The sequence below is a fragment of the Netta rufina genome, assembly GCF_964035555.1.
Source record: "Netta rufina genome assembly, chromosome: 17".
Taxonomy (NCBI): domain Eukaryota; kingdom Metazoa; phylum Chordata; class Aves; order Anseriformes; family Anatidae; genus Netta; species Netta rufina.
In genome coordinates this window covers 14471232-14498861 of record NC_140141.1, presented here as the reverse complement: position 1 = coordinate 14498861, position 27630 = coordinate 14471232, and the positions used below count along the sequence as shown (strand labels likewise).

General features: G+C 56.4%; 2 protein-coding genes across 5 annotated transcripts; one reads left to right on the top strand and one right to left on the bottom strand.

Annotated features, from left to right (window-relative positions):
• Positions 1-8889: 8889 nt before the first annotated feature.
• On the bottom strand, positions 8890-19762 carry MVK (mevalonate kinase). 4 transcript variants are annotated; one of them, XR_014618946.1, is made up of 11 exons: positions 19656-19762; positions 19402-19549; positions 18208-18355; positions 17030-17185; positions 14718-14821; positions 13843-13888; positions 13017-13107; positions 12441-12557; positions 10495-10648; positions 9210-10381; positions 8890-9114 (listed from the first exon to the last, which is right to left on the bottom strand). XR_014618946.1 is itself a non-coding variant. In XM_084297583.1 (11 exons), exons 1-10 carry the CDS (start codon positions 19731-19733, stop codon positions 10230-10232), a joined length of 1194 nt encoding a protein of 397 aa, XP_084153709.1. In that variant the 5' UTR covers positions 19734-19762; the 3' UTR covers positions 8890-9987; positions 10217-10229. The 4 variants fall into 4 exon arrangements, 3 of the variants coding, with proteins under 3 accessions (XP_084153709.1, XP_084153710.1, XP_084153708.1); XM_084297583.1 differs by having other exon boundaries at positions 8890-9987; positions 10217-10381; XM_084297584.1 differs by having other exon boundaries at positions 8890-9917; positions 10217-10381.
• Positions 19763-19896: 134 nt separating this feature from the next.
• Positions 19897-24150, top strand: MMAB (metabolism of cobalamin associated B). The gene is made up of 10 exons (XM_084297089.1): positions 19897-19999; positions 20496-20548; positions 20635-20728; positions 20815-20872; positions 21733-21805; positions 22151-22248; positions 22572-22636; positions 23301-23360; positions 23625-23750; positions 24016-24150. The coding sequence occupies exons 1-9, from the start codon at positions 19917-19919 to the stop codon at positions 23710-23712; spliced, it is 672 nt and encodes a 223-aa protein (XP_084153215.1). The 5' UTR covers positions 19897-19916; the 3' UTR covers positions 23713-23750; positions 24016-24150.
• Positions 24151-27630: the final 3480 nt, after the last annotated feature.

Sequence of the window (27630 nt, the reverse complement as noted above, 5' to 3'; positions counted from 1 at the left end):
ATAAATCCTCACTGCATCAAAAGGAAGCTACAAATCAAGGCGTGAGTCTCCGATCCCTAACGATGGGAACTTGGCCGAGGGTTTGGGGGCCGCACACGGGGCCGGGGCTGTGCCCCCGCGGCTGCGAGGCTCACCCGCTGCAAGCCGGGACCAAAATTAACAACGGGACAAAATGAGAGAGGGGAGCAAAGCGGAGCAGGACAGGAGTGAATCTGGGGGCCCAGAGCCCAGCCTGGCTGGGTGCTGCCACCACCACACCGTCCCTTAGGGCTACCCACCAAGGACACCCCGCAGGCTCCTCATCCTGCTGCGAGCAGGACCTGGTGGTGTGGGGGGGAATATTTGTGTGTCCTGATCCATGGCAAGTTTTCTGTGGGGTGAAACCCTCCACAAACAGCCAGGGGAGCTCAGGTCCCCCACCCGAGGAGGGGACACGGCCCCGCAGTGCTGCTGTCCTCAGGCCCAGCCTTTGTCTGCTCCGGGCGCGCGCCCGGGGAAGTTTCTGCGAGATGGATGTGCGGCCCCGCGAACGCAGACATGTTAAATATGAGATCCTGGGAAGAGGTTTCCTTAGCAACAATAATGAAGTGAGAGAGAGAGAAAAGCTCTCATGGCTCCGCTCCCTCCTCTTGGGACTTTTTAGTGGTTTGGGGTACTTCCGACGATAGAAGTGCATTTGCGGGGCTGGCTGCAGGAGCGCGGCACTGCCACGAGCCCTGGGCATGGACCCTGTGCCTCAGCTCCCTGCACCCCTACTGGGGTTTGTGCACGGGCTGCTGCCACCTGCATGGCCCTGGCCCTACCCAGGCATCACCCCAGCCCTGCAGCACCCCTGTGCCTGCTGTCACTGGGTCTCCACCGCTCCCCGAACCATCCTGCTGGGGCCACCGGCACGGGGACAACCGGTGGCACAGCCGGGGCCAAGGCACGAGGCCAGGCTCCCCCCACCACAGCGCCCTCCTGCAGCGTGGAATTGCTCATCTACATTTTTAATTACCTCGTTTGAATTGTGCTTCTCCCCTTTCACCTTTCCCTTAATGAAAGCTCAGGTGAGCACAGCCCCGGCAGCACCAATTTGATGCCCCGGCTGCGAGCGGCGATGCTCCTCTTACAGCGGGGCCACGCCAGGTGCCGGGGGGGCTGCGGCTTTGTGCGAATCCCCTGGGGTGCCGGGGAGGTTTAATGGGGCTCAGCACATGGCGATATTTAGTCTTCCAGGGAGAGTCAATCAGCACCTTGTTAGCACTGAGCTGCACCGTGCTGCCACCGGCCAAGGTGTCGACGACGTTTCCATCCTTCCCCAGCCCACCCTTGCACCCTGCTGGGCTTTTGGGGGAAAAGACGCCCAGTTTGGGCTGTTGTTCAGTTTGGGTTCAGGCAGGTTGGTGCCCATCCTCTGCGAAACCTCCCCTGGGACGAGGGACAGGCGGTGGCACTGGGGCACAGCCCTGTCCCCGTGCAGGGGACCCGCCAGCCCGCTGCCCCCTTCGTCCTGCTGCAGTTTGCCAAACTCTCTGCCAAGCCGTCGCACTGCCCCTTCCTCCCTGGGCCCTGCCGGCTCGTCGGGTGATGGCACTGTGCCTCGACTCACAATTACAGTAAATAAATCCGATTAGAAGTACTTTTACTACCGCATGTGCCTCATTACAATATGCCAAAACCCCTGGCTCCTGGGAGCTCCGTCATAATGAGGCCGGGATGTATGTATGCTGGAAAAAAAAATTAATGCTTATTGGAGCTAATTTGTTTTTATTAGCGCACTTCGCCTGGCAGCACGGATGTGGCCGGGTGCAGGGACAGGCAGCCAGGGGAGCCGCGTGCCATCGCCGTCCCCGGGGAGCACCGAGCCGGAGCGGGGGGCGCGTGAGCCCGCGGGGCGATGCCAACGGGGCAGCAGCATCTCCGCAGTGCCCCAGCCCAAAGGAGGCTGGACGAGGTCATAGCTCGTTAATAGGCTAATTAAGAGGAAAGCATCAAAAGCAAAATCCGAAGAGCCGTGCTAAATAACCCAGAGTGGGGTTAGCTGGTAATTAACTCGTCAGGGCCACGACGGCTGCTGCGCCCGCTCCTGCCCCGGTCGGTCCCTGGGAGCCCCCTCGCAGCGGGGCAGTCCCAGGGGACACGGGGGACACCAGCCCGCTCCCCGGGGTCACACCGTGCTCTGTTTGGCTGCAAACCCCAGAGGACGCCGGGGAGTTTTAAGGTTTTTCCCAGTGCTCCAGCACAGCTTCTCCAGGGACAGTGCCGTCCCCTCCCACGCGGGCAAGAACCAGCCCCAAAATCCTCCTGGGAGTGAGGGGCAGGGTGGCCACCGAGTGTCCCCATCCCCGACCCTGTCCCATGGCCACCGAGTGTCCCCTCAGCTGGCCCCGGCACGTAGCACAAACATTTACAGCCGCACCTGTGGGGTCGGCTCGGCCTTCCTGCCGGGCTGGAAAATATAGATCGCGCCGTTAATAATACATACATTTATTAAAATTAAACCACCAGCAGATATTACATCCAGCAGCACTAAATTATGGATAGACCTCGTCCCCAACCTTTGTTTTTAATTAAAAAGCCCCTTTCAGTAATTCCATTAAGGCGGTAGCTTATGTTTTCTTTTTCTTCCCCTCTTTCAATAATGCAATCCGGCAGCATTTAAGTTGTGCTGATGAAACGTCTTTGAAGTTTCATGAATTGCTGATGTAATTGAATAAAAATAATATTAAGAAGAGAGAGAGAGAGAGAGGCTCTTCTCTAAACCCAAATCCTAATGAAATCACCTTAGCGCACCGAGCGGAGTGACAGCGAGCTCCGGATTTGTGCGTATTCCAGTAATCCTAAACCCATTAGCGGGGAGGCGCCGCGCGGGCCACATGTTGCGGATTACGGCCAAAAAAAAAAGCCCTGAAAAAAACCCTTGGGCCTCCCCTCGGGTCCTGCCGGAGCCCCTTGCCCCACTAATGAGCCCCTTGCTCCGCTAACGAGCCCCTCGCAGCCCCAGCGCCCCCTCCTCGCCCTGCTTGGTTGGCTCCTTCCTCGGGCGTCGCGTGGCCTGCAATTAAGGTGGAGGGCTTCCCAATTATTTTGCCGCGTGCCGTTATTAATGGAAATATTAATTTTACATAAGTGCCTCTCGCCACCCTTAACAACGAGCAGGTTTTGTAACGCTCCCGGCCCCGCTGGGTGCCCGCTGCCCGGCGGCTCCGCTCGCAGCCCTGCGGCCCCGGCACCTCCTGGGCTCCGGGCTGCACCCGGCCGCCTTCCCTCACCTGGTTATTAAAAGCTAATTGAGCTCGGAGCCAGCGGCGGCTCCGAGGATGCTCCGTAATAAAGGGGAAATGTGTCAGGAGGGTTTTTGGCTCCGCTTCCCCATTAGATCTAATTGCAGCTTCCACCTTGCGAGCCGGTGGCGCGGCGGCTTCCCGGCCTCCTGTTCTTTAATTGTAATCGCCTTTAATGTATCGTACCAGGCGCCGTTAACAAAATGATAATTGCAACATCGATCTTGCAAAAATCACTGCAGAAAACACGGGCTGCTGCGTTTTCACACAGAGGTGAAGGGCAGTTCAGCCCACCGCCGGCAGAGCTGGCACCGGCCGTCCTGCATCCCCTGCACCCCCTGCATCCCCTGCATCCCCTGCATCTCCTGCATCTCCTGCACACCCTGCATCCCCTGCATCCCCTGCATCCCCTGCATCCCCTGCATCCCCTGCATCCCCTGCACACCCTGCATCCCCTGCACCCCCTGCACCCCCTGCATCCTCTGCATCCCCTGCACCCCCTGCATCCCTTGCACCCCCTGCATCCCCTGCATCTCCTGCACCCCCTGCACCCCCTGCATCCCCGTTCCCCCATGGGATGGTTCCCAGCACTGGGCCCTGCCTGCAAGGGCTGCTCAGCCCCTGGCCAGGGGGTGATGCCCAGGCAGGAGGTGATGCTCCAGCAGCCTCCAGCAGTGCCCGGACACACGGTGCATCCCGCACCTTCCCCACTGCCCGGGCTGGGGACCACGCTCACCGGGACGGGGAAGACCACCTCGCCTCTCCTTCCTCCTCTCTCTTCTAATTTCTTTCTTCCCAATTTAGACTCCTCTCCAGGATAATGCAATAAAGACACGAAGCACCTAATTTTCATTGGGGGACAACAGACGCAATGGTATATTTACCCAGTCATACCATTATGAAATCCTACAATTAAGGCTTCAATCAGATAAATGCAATTACATAATACGATCTTATACGATATAATTAAAAACATCTGCAATCAAACTGAAGCCGATGGTACAGTAATCCTTAATCAGAAATTACCCACCAGCGGCTCCACGCCGCAATCCAGCGGGATGTGGTGGCAGCTCCGTGGTCCCCCGTGGGCACGGCTGGGCCACGGGTGGGTGCCCCGAGGGGACCCCGGCACGGCCAGGGGGGGCTGATCCGGCACTGCCGTGCCCGGCCCCGTGCCGTGCAGCGCCCGTGTGTGCCGGGCCGATCCGTGCTCGGCTGGCTGCGAGCGTTTAAGCAGAATTGACTGTGTATTCAGGCACTTTCAAACACAAGTAATCTTCATCTGGGAGACGGGAAGTGAAATATGTTATTGCTGGCCGCAGTAAATTACCCGTGCCAGCCCTCGCGTATAAAACATTACAGTTGCTGGCCAGTGCACTTACTCACCGCGCTGTCTGCATCCCATGATAAATTATGAAATAAATGGATGCTGGTCAGTGCTGACGCGCTGTGGGGGCTCGGCTGGTCACAGCAGCACTCTGCCCAGCCCCAGCACCAGGCAGAACCCAGTGCACGGGGCCGGATCCTGCCCCAAAAGCACTGGGACCAGCTGGAAGGAGCAGGGAACAGGCATTTGCAGGCTGCTTTATCGCCTCCTCCCTGGGGAGCAGCCCCACACCGCTGTGTCTGTCCCCTCTCCAGGACCCTGCGTGGGTGACCTCGGCCTCGCAGCACTGCAGGGTGCTGGTGCTGGTCCCGGGGCACCTGCTTCGTTAAGGCTAACGAGCTGCGGTGCTGGAGGGCGGCAGCGTGGCGCCCCGCGGAGCTGGGAGGCGAGCGGCGGCAGCTCTGGCTCGTTTCTTTTCCCAGGGAAGGCCTTGAGAAAGCAAAACCCCCAAACCGTAAAATAAATAAAATAAAATAAATTCCTGCAACTTTAACAATCATTGTGTTGGATTTGGGAGATGTTATTCCTAGTGACAGACAAGGGCAATTATCTGCTATCCGCCAGCAGTTTTAGCCTAATTTCATTACTGCTGTGCAATTCTTCCTGAGCCGCTAGTCTATCACTGTCTCACAGAAAGGATTAGCCGGCACTTTCTTCATCTTCAAATGAATTTTAGCTGTCATGCCCTTGATGAATAGAACGGGAGGAGCGCTAGCCCATGCCGGCGAGCGCGGCGGGTCCAGGCCACGGGGCTGTGCCGGAGCCCGGCGTGTGTGCGGGATGCTGCTGCTGCTCCTGTGCTCCATGGGCTGAGCTCTGAGCCCCGTGCTCTGTGTTCTGGGTGTTCTGGGTGTTCTGGGTGTTATTCTGGGCCTGTTGCTGCTTGCGGGAGGGTTTGGGCACGGGCTGCTCTTCCCAGAGCACGCCTAGGAGCCAGGTGGTGATCCCCAGGCTGGTGCATGGGCAGCAGGCTTCCCTTCATCATCCAGGCTGGATAAAATGACAGTGGCCGTGGTATAACGGAGTAACGAACCAGCCGTCCTCCTCCCTCTCCAGAAGACGTTTAGCTGCCAGCCCGGGCCACCAAGGAAGAGCAAAAAGCAATTTGAGCTTCAGAGCTGAGACCGAAGGCGATGCTGCGGGGAGCAGTGCGCCCTCGCTGGCCACGAGCCCTCGCTGGCCACGAGCCCTTGGTGGCCACGAGTCCTTGGTGGCCACAAGCTCTTGGTGGCCTCGAGCCCTCGGTGGCCACGAGCCCTCGGTGCCTGTGAGCCCTCGGTGGCCACAAGCCCTTGGTGGCACGTGCATGGCAGGGGGACACTGCCCGGCCCCGAAGCCCCCCGTGGCCCCGCAGCGCTCCCCGCGCACCCACCACGCTCCGACCCCGGCACCAGCCCGGGGGGCTCGGTTCTTCCACGAATGTCAATTCCCCACCGGCGCACCGTCCCGGGGGAATATTTTAGCACCTTTAATGCAATTTCCTCCTCTCGCTGAAATATCATTTCAATCCGAGCCAGCCGCACCGTCTACCTGCTCCCTAATAAACCTCTGCGACTTTAATGAACTAAATAGCAAATTACTTTTTTATTCAAGAATGAAATTTCATCATATTCATAATTCATATTTTATTTCAGACATCTGCTGCTGATTACATTACATTTAACTAAAATTAGATGATGCTCAGAATGTAATTAAGCCCCTGCCAAATTCTCTGGCCCACCAATACCAGCCTCGCTCAGCGGGGGCCGCTTGGAACCTAATATGTAATTAGGAGCTATTTTCTAGCTGTTTTTAAAGTCTGAAAATTAGCTGCCTTTATTAATCACACAGACAAATATAAAGCGGAGCCAACGCTTGCTGAAATTTCTAAAAAGGATTTTTTTTTAATTATACACCACATAGTGCTGAGACTCATTTTGAATGTTGATTTGTTGTGCACTGACATTTTGACAACTAGTTCTCAATTTGTCTGTCGTAGTTAGGCAACAACAAAGCAGACAGTAATACTTAACTTTCAAAACCTCTCGGCGTGCCAGGAGGGGCTCGGGGCGGTGCCGGGGGCTGCTCCCCGCTGCCTCCGAGCATCCCCGGCCACGCCGAGCCCGTGGCCAGGAGGATGGATGGGGCTGGAGGCACCCATGGGTGCTGCCCAGGGCTGGGGCTGGATCCGTGGGGGTGCCCCTCCTGGGAAGGCCCTGCCCTGGGGGTGATGCTGCAGCAGGGCGGACACCGGTGTCACTCGGTGCCACCAGTTTGGGATGGCGATGGCACCTGGGGACATTCCCCGGGGGCTCTACGAGGGCTGGCACTGCAGGGAGCGGGACGGGGCTGGGGGTCCCCATCCTGGCAGCCCCCATGGCCGGGGGGCCCCCAGCAGCACCGCCCCGGCGGCTGCGCGCTGACATTTCCTCGCCGTCCCTGACCCTTTTTCTGCTCTCTCAAATAATGTCACTGCCTCCTTAGCATCGATTCATCAGAGCAGAAGGAAGCCGCTGCTGACACGGATTAAAAAAAAAATGCCAGCTGTGCCTCGCGGGGCAGGGCAGCGCCCACCGCGGCCCCAAAAGAGCGCACGGCCTCGTCCTGCGTGGGGAAAGGCTACCAGGATGTATGAAGGGATTTCCTTTTTTTCTTGTAAGAAACACCGGTGTCCCCCCGCTGCTGCTGGAGCTTTGGAGCAAAGGGAAAAGAGCCCTGTCCTCCAGGAGCCAGCAATTATCTGCTGGAGTATCCAGGGCTGCAAAGTGACCCCTTGAGAGCCAGGTCCTCGAGGTGGGGAAGGTCCAGGACCCCGTCCCGCTCCCCGTCCCGCTCCCCAGCATCTTCTCCTGCAGGCGGAGGGAGCGCAGCTTCCCCTGCCCGCCCCCGTCCTGGCTATTAGAGGCAAACCCCGGCTCGTTAGTCTTCCTGCAAAGCTCATCATGTGAAAAATGAAGCCGAAGAAAAATTAGCCAAATTACCAGGCTAATCCTTCAGCGGCAATCGCTGCTCCGCTACACATCCGTAACACCCGACGGGGGAGAGGAGAGGAAAGGAGAGGAGAGCAGAGGGTCCCCGGGGAGAGCACCCAGGCTGGGCTCAAGCTGAGCACCCCGAGCAGTGAAGGACAGGATTTGGGGGACCCCATGACCCTGTTTGCTCCGTAAAACAAGCACAAGGGGTGGCCGTGAGCTGGTGCTGCTGCCGGGTGATTTCTGCGCCCCGCGCGGATGCCAGCAGCAGGCTGCTGCCCGGTGCCCCCCCCGGTAATCCCGCTGAGAGCAGCGAGGAGCCTGCCGAGCCTCTGATTGAGCCTGGGAGGGAGGAATAAATGAAGGAGAGCGCGGGCACTCCAGCGCTCGCAGATGGATGCTAAATCCGGGCTCACTGCTAACAAATTGGGACCGGCTCCAGCTGCTGACTTATGCAATTCTGGTCCCGGCGGCACGGGGTGGGGGTAGCATCCTCCCGTGCTGCAGCCCCCGCCTCGTGCAGAGATGATTTGGGAGCCTGGGGGGCAGGAGGAAGCTGGGGAGGGGACCACACCACAACCCCGATCCCTCCAAGGTCACCGTGTCCGGGCTCTGCCCCCTCCCCGCGCCACCTCTGCACCTCCAGCACCCCCCAGCCAAGCAGAGGCCCGCCAGACGAGGCTGAAAGTTTGGGGACAAAAACGCCACAGGTCACAGATTGCAGCAGAGCTCGTGCCGGGTAGTGCCAAGGCCTCCAGCTACGGCCCTGGCACAGCTGAAAGATGAGAAATGGAGCAGAGCCAGCACGCGGGGCCGTCACTGAAGGACTCGTACGGCTCAGCGGGCTGATAACGGGAGGACCCACACGTCCTAGTTACAATTTAAAGCAGCAAACCAACATTTTTTAGTTCTTTTCCTACCAGAGCTGCCAGGCCTTCTTCTAAGGAAAGCAGCTAACGCTGATTAACCCCCGAGACGTTGTTTTGAAGTGAAGTTTCTTCGCAGGGAACGTGGCATTTCTTTGTGCTCACCAGGAGAAGCTACAGACACATTTAAGCGGTTATGAAGGCAGCACGCACCCAGATCCTCACATTGATTACACTGTATTAGAAAACGGTAAATTATTTATCAGGCTTTCTGACTTGTGATTAGTGTAAAGCTGTTCTTGGATGCAAATTGGAATTGTAATTAGACATGTAGAAAACCAGCCTCTGAAACCTGGTTTTATCGAAGCAGTGTACGGTACTTTTTTCCTTTTGTAGCCGGCGTAATTATCAAAGAACACTTTGCACGTATAAAATGTCAATTTATTAGAAACAGAGACAGTTTTATTTATGTCTGATCAGTGAGCTAAACCTGGTCATGAGGATGGCAAGACGTTAGAGCTGGTAGACCTCAGCTTCTCACACTTGATTTCTTATTCCTGCACGGGAAGGGGAGGACAAGCTCCCCCACCTCTGACAATTTATTATTTGGCTTTCAGTGAAGTTAATTCTTGAGCAGAGCAACACTTAAAAAAAAAAAAAACAAGGACAAAATCTTCAGCAGGTATTGAAGAGACCCCAGCCACAAGGAGTCAGCTTATTTCTGGGGTCACGTACTCACCTCCCAGTTCCATCTCGTTCAGCAGTTCACCATTAACATTTCAGAAGCAGCCACATTTACACAGCGAGTGTAAATGCATTCAGGTTTTGTGCCTCGCCACTTGCAAACTGCGGTCAGCTCTTGAAAAGTTTTTTTTTTCCTTACTTAAAACCAATTCCTTTAAACTAGATTTTTTTTAAATCCCTGTTTGCTGAGCCCCCATCTCCCCTGCCTTTAGAGGAGGCACAGCTCACACCCCCACCAGCAGGCTCATTTAAGACAGAAGCATGAGAGCACGCTCCCCAAACACATCCCAGAAGAGCTACAGTAAGTAGAAATTCTAAAACTGCCTTTGCCTCCAGCCACCCTCCCTGCAGGTAACAGAGCCAGAGCCTGAACCAGACCTCGGGCACGTGAACAGAGCCTGGTTACAGGACCCTCTTCATCAGCCCAGAGTGAAAACAGTGATAAATTCATTAGAGTTGTGCTGTTTTTTTTTTCACGTTAATTACCCACCTCTTAATTAGTAACAGGTAAGAGCTCTATTTAAATGTTTCCTTTCCACGGTTAATTGCAGTCCAGGAAAAACCGAGACCCAAGTGCCGAGCCCTGAGCTGCCAAGATGCTTTTCACCCCCAAATGTCAAAGCACTCCGCACATCCGCCTCGCCAGCCTCGCTGCACGCCCTCGCAGGACGCCAGGGGAGACGCGGAGAGACACCGCACGCATCTGAAGCAGGAGAACCAAGCCGAGTGTCATTATCCGTGCTGGAATCCAGCCCAGAGCTCTCCTCCTGCCCCTCGAGATTAGCACAGCAGTTGAGAAAGGAAATTCAGAAGAGGATTTTTGAGAGGCTAGGGCGGGCTCGGGCCCAGAGCAAGTGCGAGCAGTTGCTCCTGGGTCCTCACCGCGGTCCCAGCTCCCCGAGGCACCAGTCCTGAACCCCAGCACCCAGAAGGATGCAGATGGGAGCACTGGGAGAAGCTCCCAGGCAGCGGGGGCAGAGCCAGCCAAGAGCTCGGCCTCACCAGGGGCAGCAGCTCAGCTCTCGGAGAGCTCGTGCAGCACTTGGGCTTTTAAAGACGTGGAGGAGTGCAGGGTCACCCCGGGGGCCCCGATGTCGGTCTCCCAGCACTCAAATCCGCAGGCGCACAGATCTCGCTTGGCTGCTTCCACGGCCTGCGGGGTGGTGTCTGCCAGGAGGGAGGCAAGAACAGGCAGGAGGTCAGCCAGGCCGTGCCTGGAGGCAGGAAGGGGCGCCCACGTTTGCCCCCGTGCCGAGCTGGGCGGGCAGAGGGGCACTGACCTGGTCGCAGCAGGGTGATGCCGCAGCCGCCGCCGCCAGCGCCGGTGAGCTTGCTGTGCAGGCCGTGCGAGGCCGTCACCCGGCACAGCCGGTCCAGGGAGGGGTGGCCGACCCCGATCACGTTCAGGTGGTGCTGGTTGATGTCAAAGAGTTCCTAGAAGAGATTGCACAGAGAGGAGGTGAGCACATGCGGTGGCAGCAGCAATTCCCGGCCGTGGGTCCTTCCTTGGGATGCTGTGGGGGGCTGTCCCTGCGTTCCCGGCCACCCCACAGCCACCTCGTGTCCATGGGGAGCTTGGCCACCAGCACGTCTTGGGGTCCAGCAAGGTTGAGGCCAGTGCCTGAGCCCCGTGCTGCTCATTTGACCCTGTCCCCATGATTTGTGCTGCTCCTGCCCATCGCTGTGACAGCGGTACAGCAGCTTCTGGGCCTCCTCACTCAGGAGGGAGAAAGTCCTGGTCGCAGCAAGCTGCTCACAGATGTTTATTCCCGGCCCTAAATGAGAACTCCCTGATTTAGTGCTCCTAAATCAGAACTCCCCGATGCCTCCCGACTGTTTTGCCTCTCCCCTGTCACACAAGTGCTGAGCTGAGCTCTGTGTGGGCTGCAAGCCAGGGGGCCTCTCACCAGCACCACACCGGGCTCCTGGCACCCGGCACAAGTGGGGTCAAGAGGAGCTCCTCCGGGAGCAGCACGAGCCTCTCCCAGCAGGGCTGCCTGCACGGCTCCGTGCCAGCCCCCAGCACTGCGGCTCCTGGGGACAAAGCCTGAGCGCCCCAGGTGACAACAGCAAGAGGCAGGGGTCAGGATTGCAGCTTCTCTCTGCCCTGTACTGGAAGTGCAGAGCTATGGGACAGAGGGAAGTGCTCAGACAGATCTCACAGAGCCAACCTGGAGCCGTGAAAGGACCTCAGACCCCCAGCAACAGCAGCATCCTCCCAGCTCACTGGCACCATCAGCTCAGGGTGAGCAGGGAGAGATGCTGCACTGTGCCTGAACAAACGTGGGAAGATGACCCAGCAGAGCACACGTATCACAAGTTCTGTGCTGGGCTGGATGGGCGGCCACCGAGAGGCTTCTTTACATGCCTCAGTGAGGGCACAGCGCTCCCTGTGAGCATCCAGGACACCTTTCATCTGCTCCACAACCTGCTGGGACTCGGCTGACAGCGCCTGACACAGTGACGGGCTCAATGGTTTGGGCTGCCCAGAGCTGCAGGTTCCAGCAGCAGCCAGATGTGTGCACACGTAGGTGCTGCATGTGGTTGCTGCTAAACCCAGATGCTAAAAGGAGCTGCACTGCTGTACCGACGGGTTGCTCAGCACCCGTGGCCAGGTTTGCCTCAGCTGGGCACCACCCCGCGTCCTCACCCCGCGCGAGGCGGTGCTGCAGCGCTGCCGGCACCGCAACGAGCTCCCCCCGCTCGGCAGCAGCCTCTCCTCCTCCGCACAAAGCCAAGCCGAACGCGGATCTCCGCATGCACCTCATGCATCAACGTCAGGTCAGCTCTGGGCACAGCTCCGTTTGTCATCCTCTGGAGCCAGGACGAGCGCCGAGCGCTGGGAGCTGGCTCCTGAGCAGCCCCTCGAACCACGCTCCCCGCTCTCCGCTCCAGCCCTGGCAGTGACAGAGCAGCAGACGAGCGAGGCTGCCCAAACACACCCCACATTTCTCCAAGGGAACAAAACCTTTAGGGCTGCAAGTCCCCAGAGCGCCGGGTCCGCGCCCTCCCTCCCTGTCCTCTGTGCTGCGGGAAGACACAAAGAGCATTTTCTGTCCCCCCGGCTCCCAGAAGGGCATTAAGAGCAGCGCACGCAGACCACAATTCCACTCCGACCTGAACGCTTCCTGCTATCAAATTCTTTCTTAGCCCTAATGGTCTTTAAATGACATTTTGATGTTCAACAGTAACGGCGTCTAAAAATACTGGCGAACGAGCCCCTTACCTCCAGCACAGGGTAATGCTCCGGTGATGGATTTGCAGGCATCGCTTCCAGAACACTTTGGCACTCCTGAGAAATGGCATCGATGGAGTCCAGCACCGGGTTCATTATAGCCGGGAACTGAGAAGCAGGGAGGCGAGATGTGAGCAGACTGCTCGCTGGACCTAACGCCACCCCGAGAAAGCCGCCCCAGCCCTCTGGAGCTGGGCAATTCCTCGCCCCACCCAGGGCTGCTCGCTCACAGAAAAACCCAGGGCAGAGCAGGGCAGTGCCCAGGTGCTCACAGCTGCAAAAACTGGAGGAAGAGAGGGAAACAGAGGGAAACTGGCCAGAGAAAGGAGCTATTCTGCTCATGGCTGCACGCTGGTGATTTTTGCAACGAGTCCTGTGTGCTGGAGGGAGGGAAGGAAGCTCAACTCCAGTCCCCAGGTGTTAGCTAGGAGCAAGCTTGAATGCAACAACCCCGAGAGCTCACGAGAGCTCCCTGCAAGCCCTGCAGGAGATCAGAGCTCACCAGGACACTAGGGTTCCCTCCCCCCAGCGCACGCCCCCATCCCCGTGGCCACGCAGGCGCTGCACCTTCAGGATCTTCTCCTTGACCCCCGCCACCAGGACCTTGGTGCTTCGTGGGACTTTGGTGTTGGTCAGCAGGATCCTCAGCGTCGGCACCCTGCGAGCAACGAGACACGGTCAGCCCCCTTCCTTCAGCAAAGCCCCGCAGCTCCCAAACCCACCGGGCCTCTCGGGGTTTTCCTTTGAGCACAACAAAGACGAGGGTCCCATTAATTTGGGGGGAAGTTAGGCAGGTGCTCAAGCACCAGCTGGGTTCAGACTTGTTCCTCTCGGTTACAGCGAACAACTGCACCAGCACAACGAACAGGACTAACGTGTTTACTGAAATCCGTGTTTTCCAACTAAAACCTTTCCTTTGAAATACTGCCAGGCTGGCCAGCAGTGGCCATTAGCCACTAATAAAGCAATTTCATGCACTGGGGAAGATTTTAATGGAGTCAGATTATCCTCCCGTGGCAGGAGGCATTCAGGGCCCGGCCCTGCTCTCCGCAGCTCGCTTTTTACGCAGCGCTGCCATCAGGTACGCGAGAAGTTTCCCCCCCTCCCCACAATGTCATTCGCTGCCAGGAGCGGATCCGCTCCTGCTGCCCATAATGCCATGAAATTAATATTGATCCCCTGCGCCGCGTTCATCTGATGTGGGATAACGACCAAACGTTTTGCTGTTCTCGCCCACCCCGCACCGAGGCGGACACTCAGGCTCCCCACACCCGGGACAAAAACGTGGCCGTGGAGCCCCGCAGCCTCTCCTCCAGCTCGTGCAGTGCCACATCCACCCGAGGCACTGCTGCCACGTCCCACCCCCTGAGTTATTTTTAAGCTCCGGCATTACCTCTTTAACGCTTTGATTTTTCCTGATTGGTATCTCAGGGCTCCACCTAAAGTGAAACACATGCATTGTCTCAGCACACAGCCCGCCGAGATAAGGCGGCGTTGTACGAGACAGAAGGTCTTTCATCTTCAGAACCTCACCCAGAGCACATGACAGTAATTGCAAGGAACACCAGCTAAATGAACCATGTTCGCAGGCAGCATGAATCTGCCCGGCCCCGCTGACTTAATGAGAGGGTCTCGCTGGACACAGTTAACCCAGTGACTTTCCCTCTGCCCTCCTCTGCTTCAGGATCACGTTAATTTATTTATTTTTCCAAAGGCAAAGAGTTTGGCCAGCATTAAATCTTTGCTGAAAGAGACTCCAGCAATGATTCCCCGGGGCAGAGCCAAGCGTGCTGGTTTCAGACGGGACTGGATGTGTGCTCGTGTCAGCAGCTGTCTGCTAGCAGGGAACTTCCCCGTGCTGGAGGAATCTTGCCTGGCTCCTGCTTCACCAAGGCACTGCGATTAGGTCTCATTAGAAAGATTACCGAAAGGAAAAGGACACTTCCCAAACCCTTGGAAGTCTCTGCTAATTGAAACTGCGTGACAGCTGTCCGAGTGCATTTTCTCCTGCCTGATCCCGGGGGCAGGATTAGGTCCCTTTGTTTGGACCAGAACGTCTCGGCTCCTTGCAGCGGGGTCTCTGCCCCACAGCACCTCCCTGGGGGATGCAGGCCCCCGGTGTAAACGCAGGTCTGCCAGCCCCAGAGCTGGCTCCAGTCCCAATTACGGACGGGGCTCACCACCTTCCAGAAGCAGGGCTGCTGTTCTGGCACAAAAATCCCCTCAGCACCCCCGTTTGGGGTCGGGGAGCAGCACACACGCACGTACCCCAAGTGCCAACAGCGTTGTCCACACCCGAGGGATTGCCGTGGATCACCCGCTCCCCCTGGAAGGCCCAGCTGTTGATCAGAGCCATCTCTTCTTCTGTCCACCTGGAAGGCAAGAAAAAGACTCAAAACCACCCAAAACAGCGCACAAGGAGCGACAGAGAGATAACACGGAGGGCACAGCACGCCCAGAAGCAGATCAGGGTCAGCTCGCTGTGCATCCAGCCCCATCCACACCTCCCAACACCGCGTTACCACACTCTGCCCTGAGATCCCCCTCACCGACACACAGGACAGTGAGTTTACACACAGATAAGAGAACCCCAAAAGTTGCACCTCGCACAGGCAGCCCCAGCCTCTAATTGCCAGCTGCTCAGCCGCAGAAGCCTCACAAATTGGGTCAGAAGATGTCACTGGAAGCGACGCTCGAGCAAAGGCTTTGATTTTTAGGGATTAACTCCTAACACTTCAAGCCACGCTGGGTGCTGGCACTTAAAACACAAAAGGGAAGCAAATGCCGAGGTGTTTATGCTGAGAGACAGAGGAACGGGCTCTCTGTGGCCCCGAAAGCAGTCACACAGACTGCTAAGTGCTTGCAGAGGTTAAACGCTGGCTGAAGAGCTCAGTGCTGGGTCAGGCTCGGCCAGGATCGAGGCCCCTGAGCGAACACACCAATTAAGGGGCTGCAGCAGCACAAAAAGCCATCCCGGAGCTGCCGGTTGCAGAGCGATTTAATGCTCCGTGGGATCAGATAGCCCAGCACCAGGACCTTCTGCAGAGATCACAGCTGGCATTTGGTGCCCAGAACACAAACTGGGTGCCAGAGGCAGAGGCACAGACGCAGGTTTTAGATAAGCACCAAGCAGCCCTACACGAAATAAGGAGCAGTCGCTGACCCCTGCTAGGGTAGGGCAGAAATCAGGGGAGCCTCCTGCTACCTGGAAGCCCCTTCCTCACACTGCCCACTTTCCCAGGCTGCAGCTGAACATCTTCATCCATCTCCGCGCATCTTTAATTTCACTTGCCAATATTTAATCTGCGAAGCATTCAGGAAAACAGCTCACACCACCGCTACTCAAAATAGAAGCGCAGTTTGCTGTAAACCACTTGTTTTTAATCCTCTTTGAGAGGCTGCGATTCTTCTCGACGCAGGAGTCATTATATCACGCTGTTCTTTTCTTGCAATGTTAAGCAAAAACCTTCTGAAGTCTGACACCCCCATCTCTCACTTACCCCTCTGCACGCCAGCTGGAAGAAAAAAAAAATTACGCTGTATTCAAGCTGAAGCCAAGAAGTGTGAGCAGGGAATGAAGACATCCTTGCTGCTCCCTGCTTTAGAGCTGGCCTCTGGTTTCTCACGTCGTGTGACCACGGGGAGGTTTGCACCCGCTCTAGGAACGTGTTTCTGGCTGTTTGCAAGCTCGGGTTTTGAAGCAGAGCAGAGCCGCCCCCTCTCACGGTCTCACTTCCAGGCCCCCCCAAAATCCACAGAGCCAACCATAAAAGGTTGCACCTGGTTCCGGGGGAACAATAGAGGGTTCTGCAGCTCCAGCTGCGATACGCATCTCTGAGCTGAGCCTCCTTCCACACACAGCAGAGCAGACCAGTTTTTCAGGATTGAACTCCAATGGAAAGCAGGGGAGAGGGAAAGAAACTCCCTTTCAACAGCCCCTGATAAAGGGCAGACTCAGGCAAGAAATCGGAAGGAAACGTACCACGGGCAGAAAAAAAATCCATGGGAAAGTGCAGGAAAAAAGAGAAAGAATCTTTGACTCCTTGACAGCTCAAAGCAAAACCTAAAAGATGCTCAGGGACAGAGAAGAAATAGAGGTAAAAAAAAATCCTCTACATTAAAGGAAGGGTTTTGTTTTCTTGGCAAAATAAAGCTACCTTACCCTAGACAGAGTAAGCAGCGGGTTAAATGTGTGTGTTTTTACTAAGTCTCTGCATCCAGGTGCTTTTATCAGGAGAACAGAACTGTAAACACGATTTGCAGGTCAGAGCCCTGGGACAAGACACGCCTCTGCTGCTGGAGCACAGGCAGCAACAGGCAGGGAAGGGAAACGAGCTGAGCCCAGGGTGCCACAGCCACGCTCACAACCAGAGCCTGAGCCCAAGAGACAGCCAGACAGAGCAGGAGAGGTGCCAGTGCCAGGATTTGCTCAGACAGAAGGAAAGAGGGGGGCACAGCGGTCAGGGTGTGGGATGTGCTGATCCAAACAGACCCCCCCAGCCCGGGGCACGGACCCCACATCGCGGCGTGCTGCTGTCAGAGAGCAGGGCTGTCCCCGTGGCGTGCCTCCCAGGCGTTACCTGGCTGTGATCTCCCCGTCCTTCAGCGGGCAGGAGATGGCTCCGCAGGCGTGCAGCAGCGCCGCCGCCAAGCACACCGCGTAGGCAGCGCTCGACCCCAGCCCGGCTCCCGTGGGCAGCTCCGACCACACCACGATGTCCACGCTGGGAACATCTCTGAAACACAAAGGGCAGGCTTAGCGACCTCGAGTCCCATCTCGAAACAACGTTTCGAAGGTAAAAGATGCCAATTAGGACCGATCAGAGGAAAAGCTGCTTGAAAATTGTCCCCATCAGTACACGCACATGCAGGCAGCTGAGTAGCCTCACCGAGCACCGTGCCAGAACAAAGCCTGGCTGAGTCGGCTCTGTGATTAGCACAGCTCGTCAAGCAGCTAGGAGGGGCACTCTGTAACCAAACACTTGAGTAGCACCACAAAGAGACCCTTCAGAGGCTGTCGTGTGAATTTAAATATGCTTTAAGTAAAGACCAAGTGTCACAGATGCCCAGCCGCATCGTTACACCTCGCTGGAGCAAGAAGCTGCCGGGGATGATGAAAGGTGCACGTGTCTGTGTCCACGGGGCCTCTTCTCCACCCACCGTGTCAGGGCTGTTACAGACCCCGGCACCAAAACAGGAGCCTGTACCAGCAGGTGAGCGCTGGGAACCACAACCTGGTGGTTTCAGAGCAGGCTGGTCACAGCCCCAGCACAGGGACTGCAAAGCAAAACACAATCCAGCTACACGTCACGGCCCTGTAGCCTTTGGTTCTTGGCTAAGAGTACTGGGAACAGGCTGTGGTGGTGCTGCACGTACCACACCTCGCCCCGAGCACCCTGTCAGTACTTCCATTATCCCCAGCTGTGCTGATCGAGTTTAGAAACTGGAACAGCCTCGAGCTGCGGTGACCCCAAGTTATCAAATTCGGAAGGAGATCCAGCTTAGCAGAGGGATCAGACGCTGAATTCACAGCGTGTTTCTGTAGGTGTTTCTCTAACCTATGCTAAGCCCGTATGAAACGAGCTGCCTGCACCAGCTCTGAAGGGGTCTCTTGAGGTGCCCAGAACCTAAATAAAGGGCGATTCCCTTTGATTTCTTACTCTGCCTCAAAGAGTTGGTTTCCTTCTGTGACCTTAAAGATTCAATTAATGCTGAACGCCCCAAACAAGTTTATTTTGGGGCAGGAGGACAGCCTTACCCATACTTAGCCGAAATAGCCAGGCACATATAAAGAAAGGCAAGAATAGCAAGGCTGTCGGGACCGGAGGCTTCGGCAGGGATTCCAGCAAACTCTTTCAGTGCTTCCAGCACTTCTGCGCTGGGGGGCTTAGATTCATCAAAGTCAGCTAGGGAGGCAAGCAGGGGAGAATTCAAACACTGAGAGGCCAGGAAATTGTTAAACTCGAAAGCTGCGTTTACACAAACAACTCTTGTTAGAGGAGGCAGACACAGATCATGAATTAGTTTTATGTTTTACCTATAACCTTTCTGCTCGGGATAAAATAAAGCGAGACTTCCACCAGCCACCCCGAGAACCTGATCTTCCCCTGCACTGTCTCAGAGGCTCTCTCCTTGCCTTCGCTTCTCACGTGTGCCCATCCACCACCTGGCAGAATTTGGGAAGCCAAATGCTGGTTATTAAAGCCCAGGGACACTGAAATGCTTCAGCCGTGTCTGAGAGCCAGCAGCCAGGGCAGGGATGAGCACAGGAGAAGTTCAGGCCGGTGCCGAGGTCACCGACGTGCTGACCCTGCAGACTTTGCCCTGCCAAGCAGACGGACCCAGTGAGGGGCAGGGAGCTGCCACCAGGTCCTGCAGCGGGAAGTGCCCCATGGGGTCACCCGGCACGAGACGCTGAGTGTCTGTGGGTGCTTGGGGCTGGATGGGGCCCTTACGGACCCTCTGGTTGCAGCCCCCTGCCCCAACCCCGGGTCCCCCCAGCCCCATCCAGCCCGTGAGGGAAGGGACACCCCCTCACCCTGTACCCCTGCCTGTTGATGACCCCTTACCCCAACCCAACCCCAACCCCGACCCAGACCCAACCGCAATCCCAGCCGGGACCCCAACCCAAACCAAACCCCAATCCTAACCCAACCCCAACCCAGACCCAACCCCAATCCCAACCCCAATGCCAATCCAACCCCAACACAACCCAAACCCAACCCCAAACCAATCCCAAACCCAATCCCACTTCCAACCCAACCCCAACCCAACCCAACCGCAATCTTAACCCCAACACAACCCAATCCCAATGCCAACCCCAACTCCAAGCCAACCCCAAGCCAATCCCAAACCCAACCCCAATCCTACCCCAACCCAATCCCAATCCCAACCCATCCCCAACCCCCCCCATCCCAGTGCCACCCCCCGGGTCCCCCCTCTCCCCCCTCACCCCCGAAGCGCTCCCTGAGGGCGCTGAGGCCGGGCCTCTCCCAGCTCCTGAGGACTCCAACTCCGGGCAGGCGGACACGGAGCCGCCCCTCGCCGCCGGGCCGCAGGCACAGGAAGGTGCGGAGCCCCAGCGCCACGGCCAGCGCCGCCTGCGGGAGAAAAAAACGGGACAAAACGGGACAAAAAAGGGACAAAACGGGGCGTGAGCACCGGGAACACGAAGCCCAGGCCGGTCCCAGCCGTTCTGCCCCTCACCTTGCCGTGCACCACAGCGTGCTCCCCGTGCAGGATCACCTTGCCCGGCGCCGACACCACCAGGCCCCGCTCCGCCATGGCCGCACCGCGCTCCGCTCCGGCTTCAGCCGCCGGTCCCGCCCTTCTCGCTCTCAGCCAATCGCGAGGCTCGTAGAGGAGACGGAGCGGCGGGTTGACCAATGGGAAGGCGGCGTTGCGGGGTGGTGAGGCGGTGGGGTGAGGCCGGCGAGGGGCGGGCGGGGGTTGCGGAGGGTGGCGGCGATGCTGAGGAGGGCGGCGGAGGCGGCGGCCAGGGGGCTGCGGAGGCCGCTGGGGAGGAGGCAGCGAGGGGGGGGCGGCGGCAGGTGGGGACGGGAACGGGATCGGGATCGGGATCGGGACCGGGAACGGGATTGGGATTGGGATTGGGATCGGGACCGGGAGCGAGGATCGGAACCTGGGAACTGGGACCAGGGACCGGGAACGGAGCCGGGAATCGGGGGTGGGAACGGGATCGGGATCAGGAACGGGATCGGGGCCGGGGATCGAGCACCGGGGGATCGGGACCTAGGAATGGGGACCAGGGACCGGGAACTGGGACAGGGCACCGGGACCAGGGACGGGAATCGGGACCTGGGACCTGGGACTGGGAACGGAGCCGGGGATCAGGAATCAGAGCCAGGGAACGGGATCAGGACCTGGGAACGGGGACCAGGAACCGGGAATCGGGGCCAGGGAACGGGGCCGGGATCCAGGACAGGGCACCGGGACCAGGAATGGGGCTCGGGACCTGGGACCGGGGACCAGGGAGCGGGACCGGGAGGTGCCCACCACCCCCTGACACCCCCCTGCCTCCCACAGCCCCTCCGGCGGTGCCCGCACCCCGAGGATCTACACCCGGACGGGGGACGGAGGTGGGCCGGGGGCTGCCGGGGAGCGGGGGCTGCACGGTCCCCCCCCAGCCTGGCCCTGACCCCCGGGACCCCCGGGACCCCCGCAGGCTTCTCCAGCACCTTCACCGGCGAGAGGAGGCCCAAGGACGACCGCGTCTTCGAGGCGCTGGGCACCACGGACGAGCTGAGCTCCGCCATCGGGTGAGTGCCCCCCGGCCTCCTCCCCAAACCCCGGGGGGCTGCGGCCCCGCTGCCCCCCTCACCCTTGGCCCCTTTCCCCGCCGCAGGCTGGCCGGCGAGTTCGGTGCCGAGAAGGGGCACGGCTTCGTGGAGCAGCTTCACAAGGTGAGGGGTGCCCGCAGGCCTCACCCGGCCTCCCCGCCGTGTGCTGTGCTCTTAGTTTTACACAGGGTGCTCCCGTTGACACGTAGGAATTTGATAAACTTAGTATTAAAACATTAGAATGAAGCATCCCGTAAATATTTAAGGCTCTGAGCCACGGTTACTCCCCAAGAAACAAACTTGAACCAGGAATGAAACCAGCAGGTCAGTAGCAGGCAGATAAATGTATCTACACGTACCCAGATCTGTGCCCCCACACATCACAGCCAGGAGTTAAGCCTTGTCACGGAGCCGCAGGTTTGGGATCAGGGCACCAAAACTACGTGGCTACAATGGTGGGAGTGGGAGACTGCTCCCACCGTGGCACCGTGTGGGTTTTACTAACTGGCTTTGCTGTGCACAGGAACCCAGGAGCTAATTGGGGACCTTACAGAGCTTTGTGAGGCTGTCTCTGAAACGTCCTGCGCTATGGAGAGATGTTCCTCAAATGGATGTGACACCGAGCCAGCACCACCTCCAGCTTGTTTGGCGCTGCCGTTCTCTCAGAGGTTCCTGGTTTGGTGTCCCACCAGCAAAGGGATCCTGAGAGTGCTCCTGGTCCGCTCTCACCAGGGTCATCCAGGGTGGTTCAGTGTGCCAGTGAAAACGAGTACACGCGATAATCTGGTTTCTCCTAAAGCAATTAGGGAGCACGTACCTGATCCCTCCTGCCAGCAGGCTGGGGATGATGAACAGCAAGGGTCGGATCCTCTTTAATCAGTACAACCAGCTGTCGCCTCCCAGAGCTCGCTGTGGTTGTACCGGAGCATCAAAGGCTGGATAACGTAAACACCTCTTATTTTTGTCCTGATTGCCACATCTAGGTCCAGTGCATGCTGCAGGATGTGGGCTCCAACATCGCGACGCCTCTCTCCTCAGCCAGGGAAGCTCACTTAAGTAAGCCCCAGAGGATTTTCCTGGGATAAGAGGTTGTGAATCCACGCTGTGCTGGGCTGGGGCTGGGAGGCTGCCCCAGCGCTGCCCCACACCATGTGCCTGGGTGCTGAGTGTATAACGTGTGGTTCCACGAGCTGCTCGTGCTGTGTCTGCGTGACTCGAGTGATGCGAGCTGGCCTGGGGCACTGCCACAGCTGCTGAGTGGGGAGCCAGCCCTGCTCCAGCAGGAAAAGTATTTTGGGGTGCTTTCCTAGGGCTTGCCAATCCAAGAAAGGTGAAAGGAGAGCCCCATCTGTGGAGCGAAGGCTGCATTTCCTGCAGTTGACTCTTCTTTTCCTTCTGTAGAACGAACTGCGTTCAGCGAGAAGCCTGTCCTGGAGCTGGAGCAGTGGATTGACAGCTACTCAGAGCAGCTTCCTCCGCTCAGAGCTTTCATCCTGCCTGTAGGTATTGCTCGTGCCGCTCGCTGCCGGGAGAAGGCTGGCTCTGTTAGGGTAAATCAGCCCCACCACTTGCTGTGGGAGCCGGGAGAAAACAGGCTGTGGAGCTGTTATTTGTGCTGACAAATAGCAAAAAAAAGCACGGAGAAGGACCAGGCTGAATTAAATTCCCAATAGTTCTGCATTTAGGTCTCTCTTCCCAGTTGCCTGGCCATACCAGAGCGTGTGTTCAGCTGCGTGTGTGCAAGATGCAATGAGCTTTGCTGCAGCTGTCCCACGAGGCAGGTGGCTGCAGGCACTGATGTGCTGGTTCCTTGTCGTTGCAGTCGGGAGGTAAAAGCAGCGCCGCTCTCCATTTTTCCCGAGCCGTCTGCCGCAGAGCCGAGAGGTGGTGAGTGTTGGCTCGTGGTGTCACCGAACAAAATTAGCAGAAGATGATCAGACTGCCACAATAACAGCAAACCAGAAGGAAAACTCACCTGCTCGTTACCGAAATGACTTCCCTGTGAAGTCACTTGTGTTTGCCTGGACCCGCTGTGCAGCAGCTCCAACCCAGCTGATGTTAAGGGAGATGTTACTGCTGATGTGCTGTCCTTACAGCAGGGCAACTCAGTCTGCAAAAAGCTAACATCACAGTCGGTTGTTTCTTCAAAAGACAGCTAGAAAGAGGGCTGTACAACAGGCCAGAGGTGATGAGCAGCTCTGTTCCCTCACCAAAAAAGGGTTCCTGTTTACCTGCAGAAAGGCATAATGATCCTTCGGGTTATTCACTTACAAGCTGCTCCCTTTACTCAGTGAAACCCACTCACAAGTATTCTTTGGTGGAGCACATCTGCAGGTCTCTAGAAAGTTATGGTAACGATTTGTGTTACGTGGCCACCAGGGATTTCTCCTGGTGGAACTGAGCAGCGCTCACAGCTGCCATGGGGGATGAGGACAGGGGCTCCACGTGAGGTTGGGGTGTGAAGTTTGGTGCTCCAGCAAATTGCATTCATTTTGTTCATTCACTTAACTAGAAAGTTAAATGCACTAAATCATCCCTTTTCTTGTTCTAGCGTGGTTCCGTTAGTACAAGCAGGGGAAGCAGACCCAAACGTGGCCAAATATTTAAACAGGTAAAAAAAAATATCCATCTACCTCTTTATTCTTGTACCACTGGAGCGTGCTTGTTGTCGTTCCCTTAGCCACAGCACAGAACTGCGGGGTTTTACGTTTCAAGGAGTTTCCCTTCCAGATGATGATCTTTGAAGTTTTAACAAGCAGCTTTTTAAATATGGTTGCATGGTTGCATGGCCTGTACGTCTCTGCAGACACTGCTGGGGTGCTGGAGGGGCAGCCACCTCGCTTTCTTTGCTCATTGCTGTTCCCTTGGTTTACAGACTGAGCGACTACCTCTTCGTTTTGGCCCGTTATGCTGCAATGAAGGAAGGGAAGGAAGAGAAAATATACATCAAGCCTGAGCAGTGACCGGGAGCTGGGATGTTTGCTTTCTAGATCGTGGAAAGGTAAATCCAGCAGCGTGCTTCCCTCAGGCATGGACAGGGCAGAGAGCAGGCCTGCACTGGGAACGTGAGATGTTGAGAACTTCCAACTAAAATAACTATGACCGTGTTCATAAACGCTGTGAGGAACACAGCTGTTCTGCTTGGCCTTGTCCGAGTATCTCTTGTGCTGGCTTCAGAATTATTCTTTGTCCTACGCTGGAACTGAGTCAGGAGGCTTTTGATAACTACAGCCGATTTTTAGAGATGTCTTAATTTCCCTGGGCAGCGGCAGGTTCTGCGGAAAGGCTTTGACGGGGCTCTGAGGAATGAAGAAGAGAAAACAATCAGCTTCTCTCTGTAAGTCACAACGCCCGTGCAGAACAGCCACTGTGCCGAGATTCAGGAACTCTGTCCACAGGCTCTGAAATAATAAATGTGATTTACTTGTACCAAAGGGCCCCTAACTGTCATGCTTTAATACCGAGCCCAGCTTGCTTTTCTTTTTTAAGTTGCTTTCAATCCATCAGCCCTGGCTGGAGCTGAGCTGTGTAGATTTACAGGAACGCACTTGGAATTCTTTGGCTCTGGCTGCCTCTCCTTATGCATGTGAAAAATGTCCCTGTGCTGACAATCCCATGCATCCTCTGCCAGGAACGGGCTTGTGCAGGACGGGGATTCAAGGAGGAAGGGCCAAATCCTCCGGGTCAGGTGCAGGAACAATCTCTTGAGTTAGCTGGGGTTAATTCCGTGCAGAGCTGCCCTCCCAGCACACAGACCCCTCGAGCACACCTTTGGCTGCAGTTATTTGAGTCCAGTTGTCAAATTCCACCAGCTGCAGGCCACTCGGGTCCAGTTTGCAGATAAAGGGCTTGTGGGGAGTAGCAGAGGCCTGGAGGCTTTTCAGCTGGCACAGCTGGAGGTGGGAGAGAGAGGCCAATACCCACAGATGTTCGTACCCCACACATCAACGTCCCTGGGAGTTGCACTGCTGCGGAGCTCTCAGCAGAGCGGACGCCCCAAAGTTTGGGGAATCTGGCTGCAAACACCAGGATAGGATGTGGTGCTTCCAGCAGAGGAGACATCCTGTCGCAGAGCTCACCTGGGGCGGCCGAGCACTTCATCTTTCAGAACAGCTGCACGTTTTGCTGGTTTTTTTTTTGTTTTGTTTTGTTTTGTTTTGTTTTACCGTTTCTTATCGTTTTCAGTAAATTTGAGTGTAGCAATTTCCATGATACAAGCTTAGCAGCCCCATCTTCCAGCAGCAAGCCAAAGGCACCTCCAAGTAAATTGACAGAGCGAGCTAACTAAAATTCAGAGACCTCAGACTCGCTCTGTTGGAAGCTTTTTCAGCTTCCTGATGGATTGGACTGCCAAAAAACCTGGTAGGTAAACAAGTGCGTTCCAGCCAGCTGAACCAGTTAACACCTTGCTACCCACGTTGGATGCACAACAGCCGGAGGACTCCAGTCCACGCAGTCCAAGTCCCTTACAGCTCAGAAATACAACCTGTCTCACACACGTTCTTCCACGTGGGTTTAAGTTGTCTCCTCCTTTTGTGGAGCAGCATCCCAGAAAACGGGGCTGTAAGGTGATTACACAGCTTAAGGGTGCTCGTTTCACACCAAGAGCGTGACTCTTGGTGGTGGGAGCTCTTCACTCACACAGCTTCCCCTCTTCAATCCTTTAATCAGCATCAACTTCAGAGTTGCTCCCCAGAACTCTCCGGCTTTTGTGTTAACTTTTTAATCAGAGCGGGGTCAGAGTGAAGAATGCCCAGCGCTAATAGATACTGGCTCATTATTCACCTTTTTTTTTTTTTTTTTTTTTTAACGCATATTTCATGGCTATTGTTAATGCACATTTTTCACAGAGTAATTTTCCAAGCCTTAGCCTGTAACGCATCCCAATGACAAATGCTCTTGATTTGGACTGTACCGTCAGCTGCAATGTCACATCAGACATTTTCTCAATGCCTGCTCCAGACAGGCCATCCAGTTTTATGATAGCTCTGTCTCAGTGATCACTATTGAACCTTAAGAATCCAGCGGCTTTTCAAGTTTAATTGAATAAAATTCTTAGCAATATAAATTCTTCATGAATGCTATATAAATCAGCTCCAGGATGGATTTATAGTATTTTCTTTTTTTCCAGCTGGGGGGAAGGAATCTCACTACTGTTTTGGGACCAAAGCTGGTATTGTTTTGAGTGCAAGGAGGAATAAATTTAGCTACCGCACTTTTATACGATGTAGAGATTAAATTTATTAGAGTTCACTCAGCTTCCAGCTCGCCCCCTCTCCCTTTCTGCCCAAACAGCCCCGTGCAATTGTTTCAGCACAGCTGAAGCCCGGGGGGGCTGGTGTCTGGGGTGCCCCCGTTGTTCCGGATAAGCAGGCACCGGGGGCAGTGCCTGGATTTAGGCATGAGCCTGGTTCAGGCTGAGAGCAGTCCCAGCCCCAGGCGGCTGCAGCTCAGCAGAGCAGAGCAGAGCTCCCCCGAGGCCACGCTTGGCCCTTTGCAAGTTCTCAGCCTGCAGCGCTTGCAGTGTAGCACAGCCCTGGATGTATTAAAGGCACTCCTCTATCCCAAAAGCTACCCCCTAACAAGGGAACTGCTGCCCATAAAGATGCAGAAAGGCTTGGGGGGGGCCCTGGGATGGAAGCAGGGACCTTTTGCACCAAGCTCCCCAAAAAAGTCCCAGTGCAGCGGAGCTGGCAGCTGCTAGCGCTCAGGGAGCAGCACGCAGCAAGAGAGGGGCTGGGTGAGCAAAGTAGGAGTGAGAATGAAGTCCAAACTTAATTCTCCCAGCGCTCTGCGTTAGCAGGTGTTGTTCCAAGTCCTTTGTCCCCACCTAGCACATCCAGCTGTACAACACGGGGATTCCGCTGCCTGCACCTCATTAATATCACGGGAGGGAGGCAGATGCTTTGTCCGTGCTGACCGTATGCAGGGCCCAGACACATTCCTGCCTAGCAGGGTGCCTTATTTATGATTATGTTGGATCTGCCAGCGCAGACATATGTTGGTGAGGGTCGTTTATTCTTGTTTGTAAAATGTATGGCTGCTCCTAGCTTACGCACTGTCAAAACTGGAAGAACTGGCCCCAAAATCTCTTGCTGCATGATTGGATCAGACGCCTGTACATCTGTTAACGCTGTAGGAGCTGTAAAATGAAATAAGTTTCACTATAACTCAAGCACCTCGATTACTGCCACAATGTGTAAGCAGCAGAGCCGGCTGCTGCTCGCACAGAAATGACACAAACATACATTTTGCCAAGTTGTATGTAAATTTATAGGAGGCAGCATTTGCTCTGCTCGCGCAGAGGAGGAAGGGCTGGTACATAAGTGGGTCCCCACCCCGCCAGGAGGTGCAGGGGCTGCCTCCAAAAAGGAAGCCAAAAAGCCAGGGGCCAGCAGCGGTCCCGCACTGCTCCTGCCAGGCTGGAGGACCAGAAGGACCAGAAGGACCAGAGGCCAAATCCTCTGCACTCACAGGCCCCTGAAACATTCGTTTTGTCTGCAAGAAAACCCCTCCCTGCCCAAACAGCAGTTTTACAGCAAGGTAAGCCCCGGCTAGAAGAGGACAGGCGTGCAGTTAAGGCACCCTGGACAAGAGCCACAGCCCCTGCATCAGACACAAGCAGGCTGGGCCCTGGCTGTGCTGCACAAACCCATCCTGCTCTCACACCTCCACAGCAACCATTCAGCACCTGCACAGGTCCCCAGCGGGCTGCACGAGCTGCCGCGTGTCTCAGTAAGCGCGAGCACCCAGAAAACCGAGCTGCAGGACTGCTGAGCTGCGGGGCTGCTCCGTCTCGTGCCGCTCGGTGCTGCAGGACACGTCCTCCCCCTCCGTCCCAACACGCAGCCAGCCCCTGCCAGGGGTGTATGGAGGGCAGG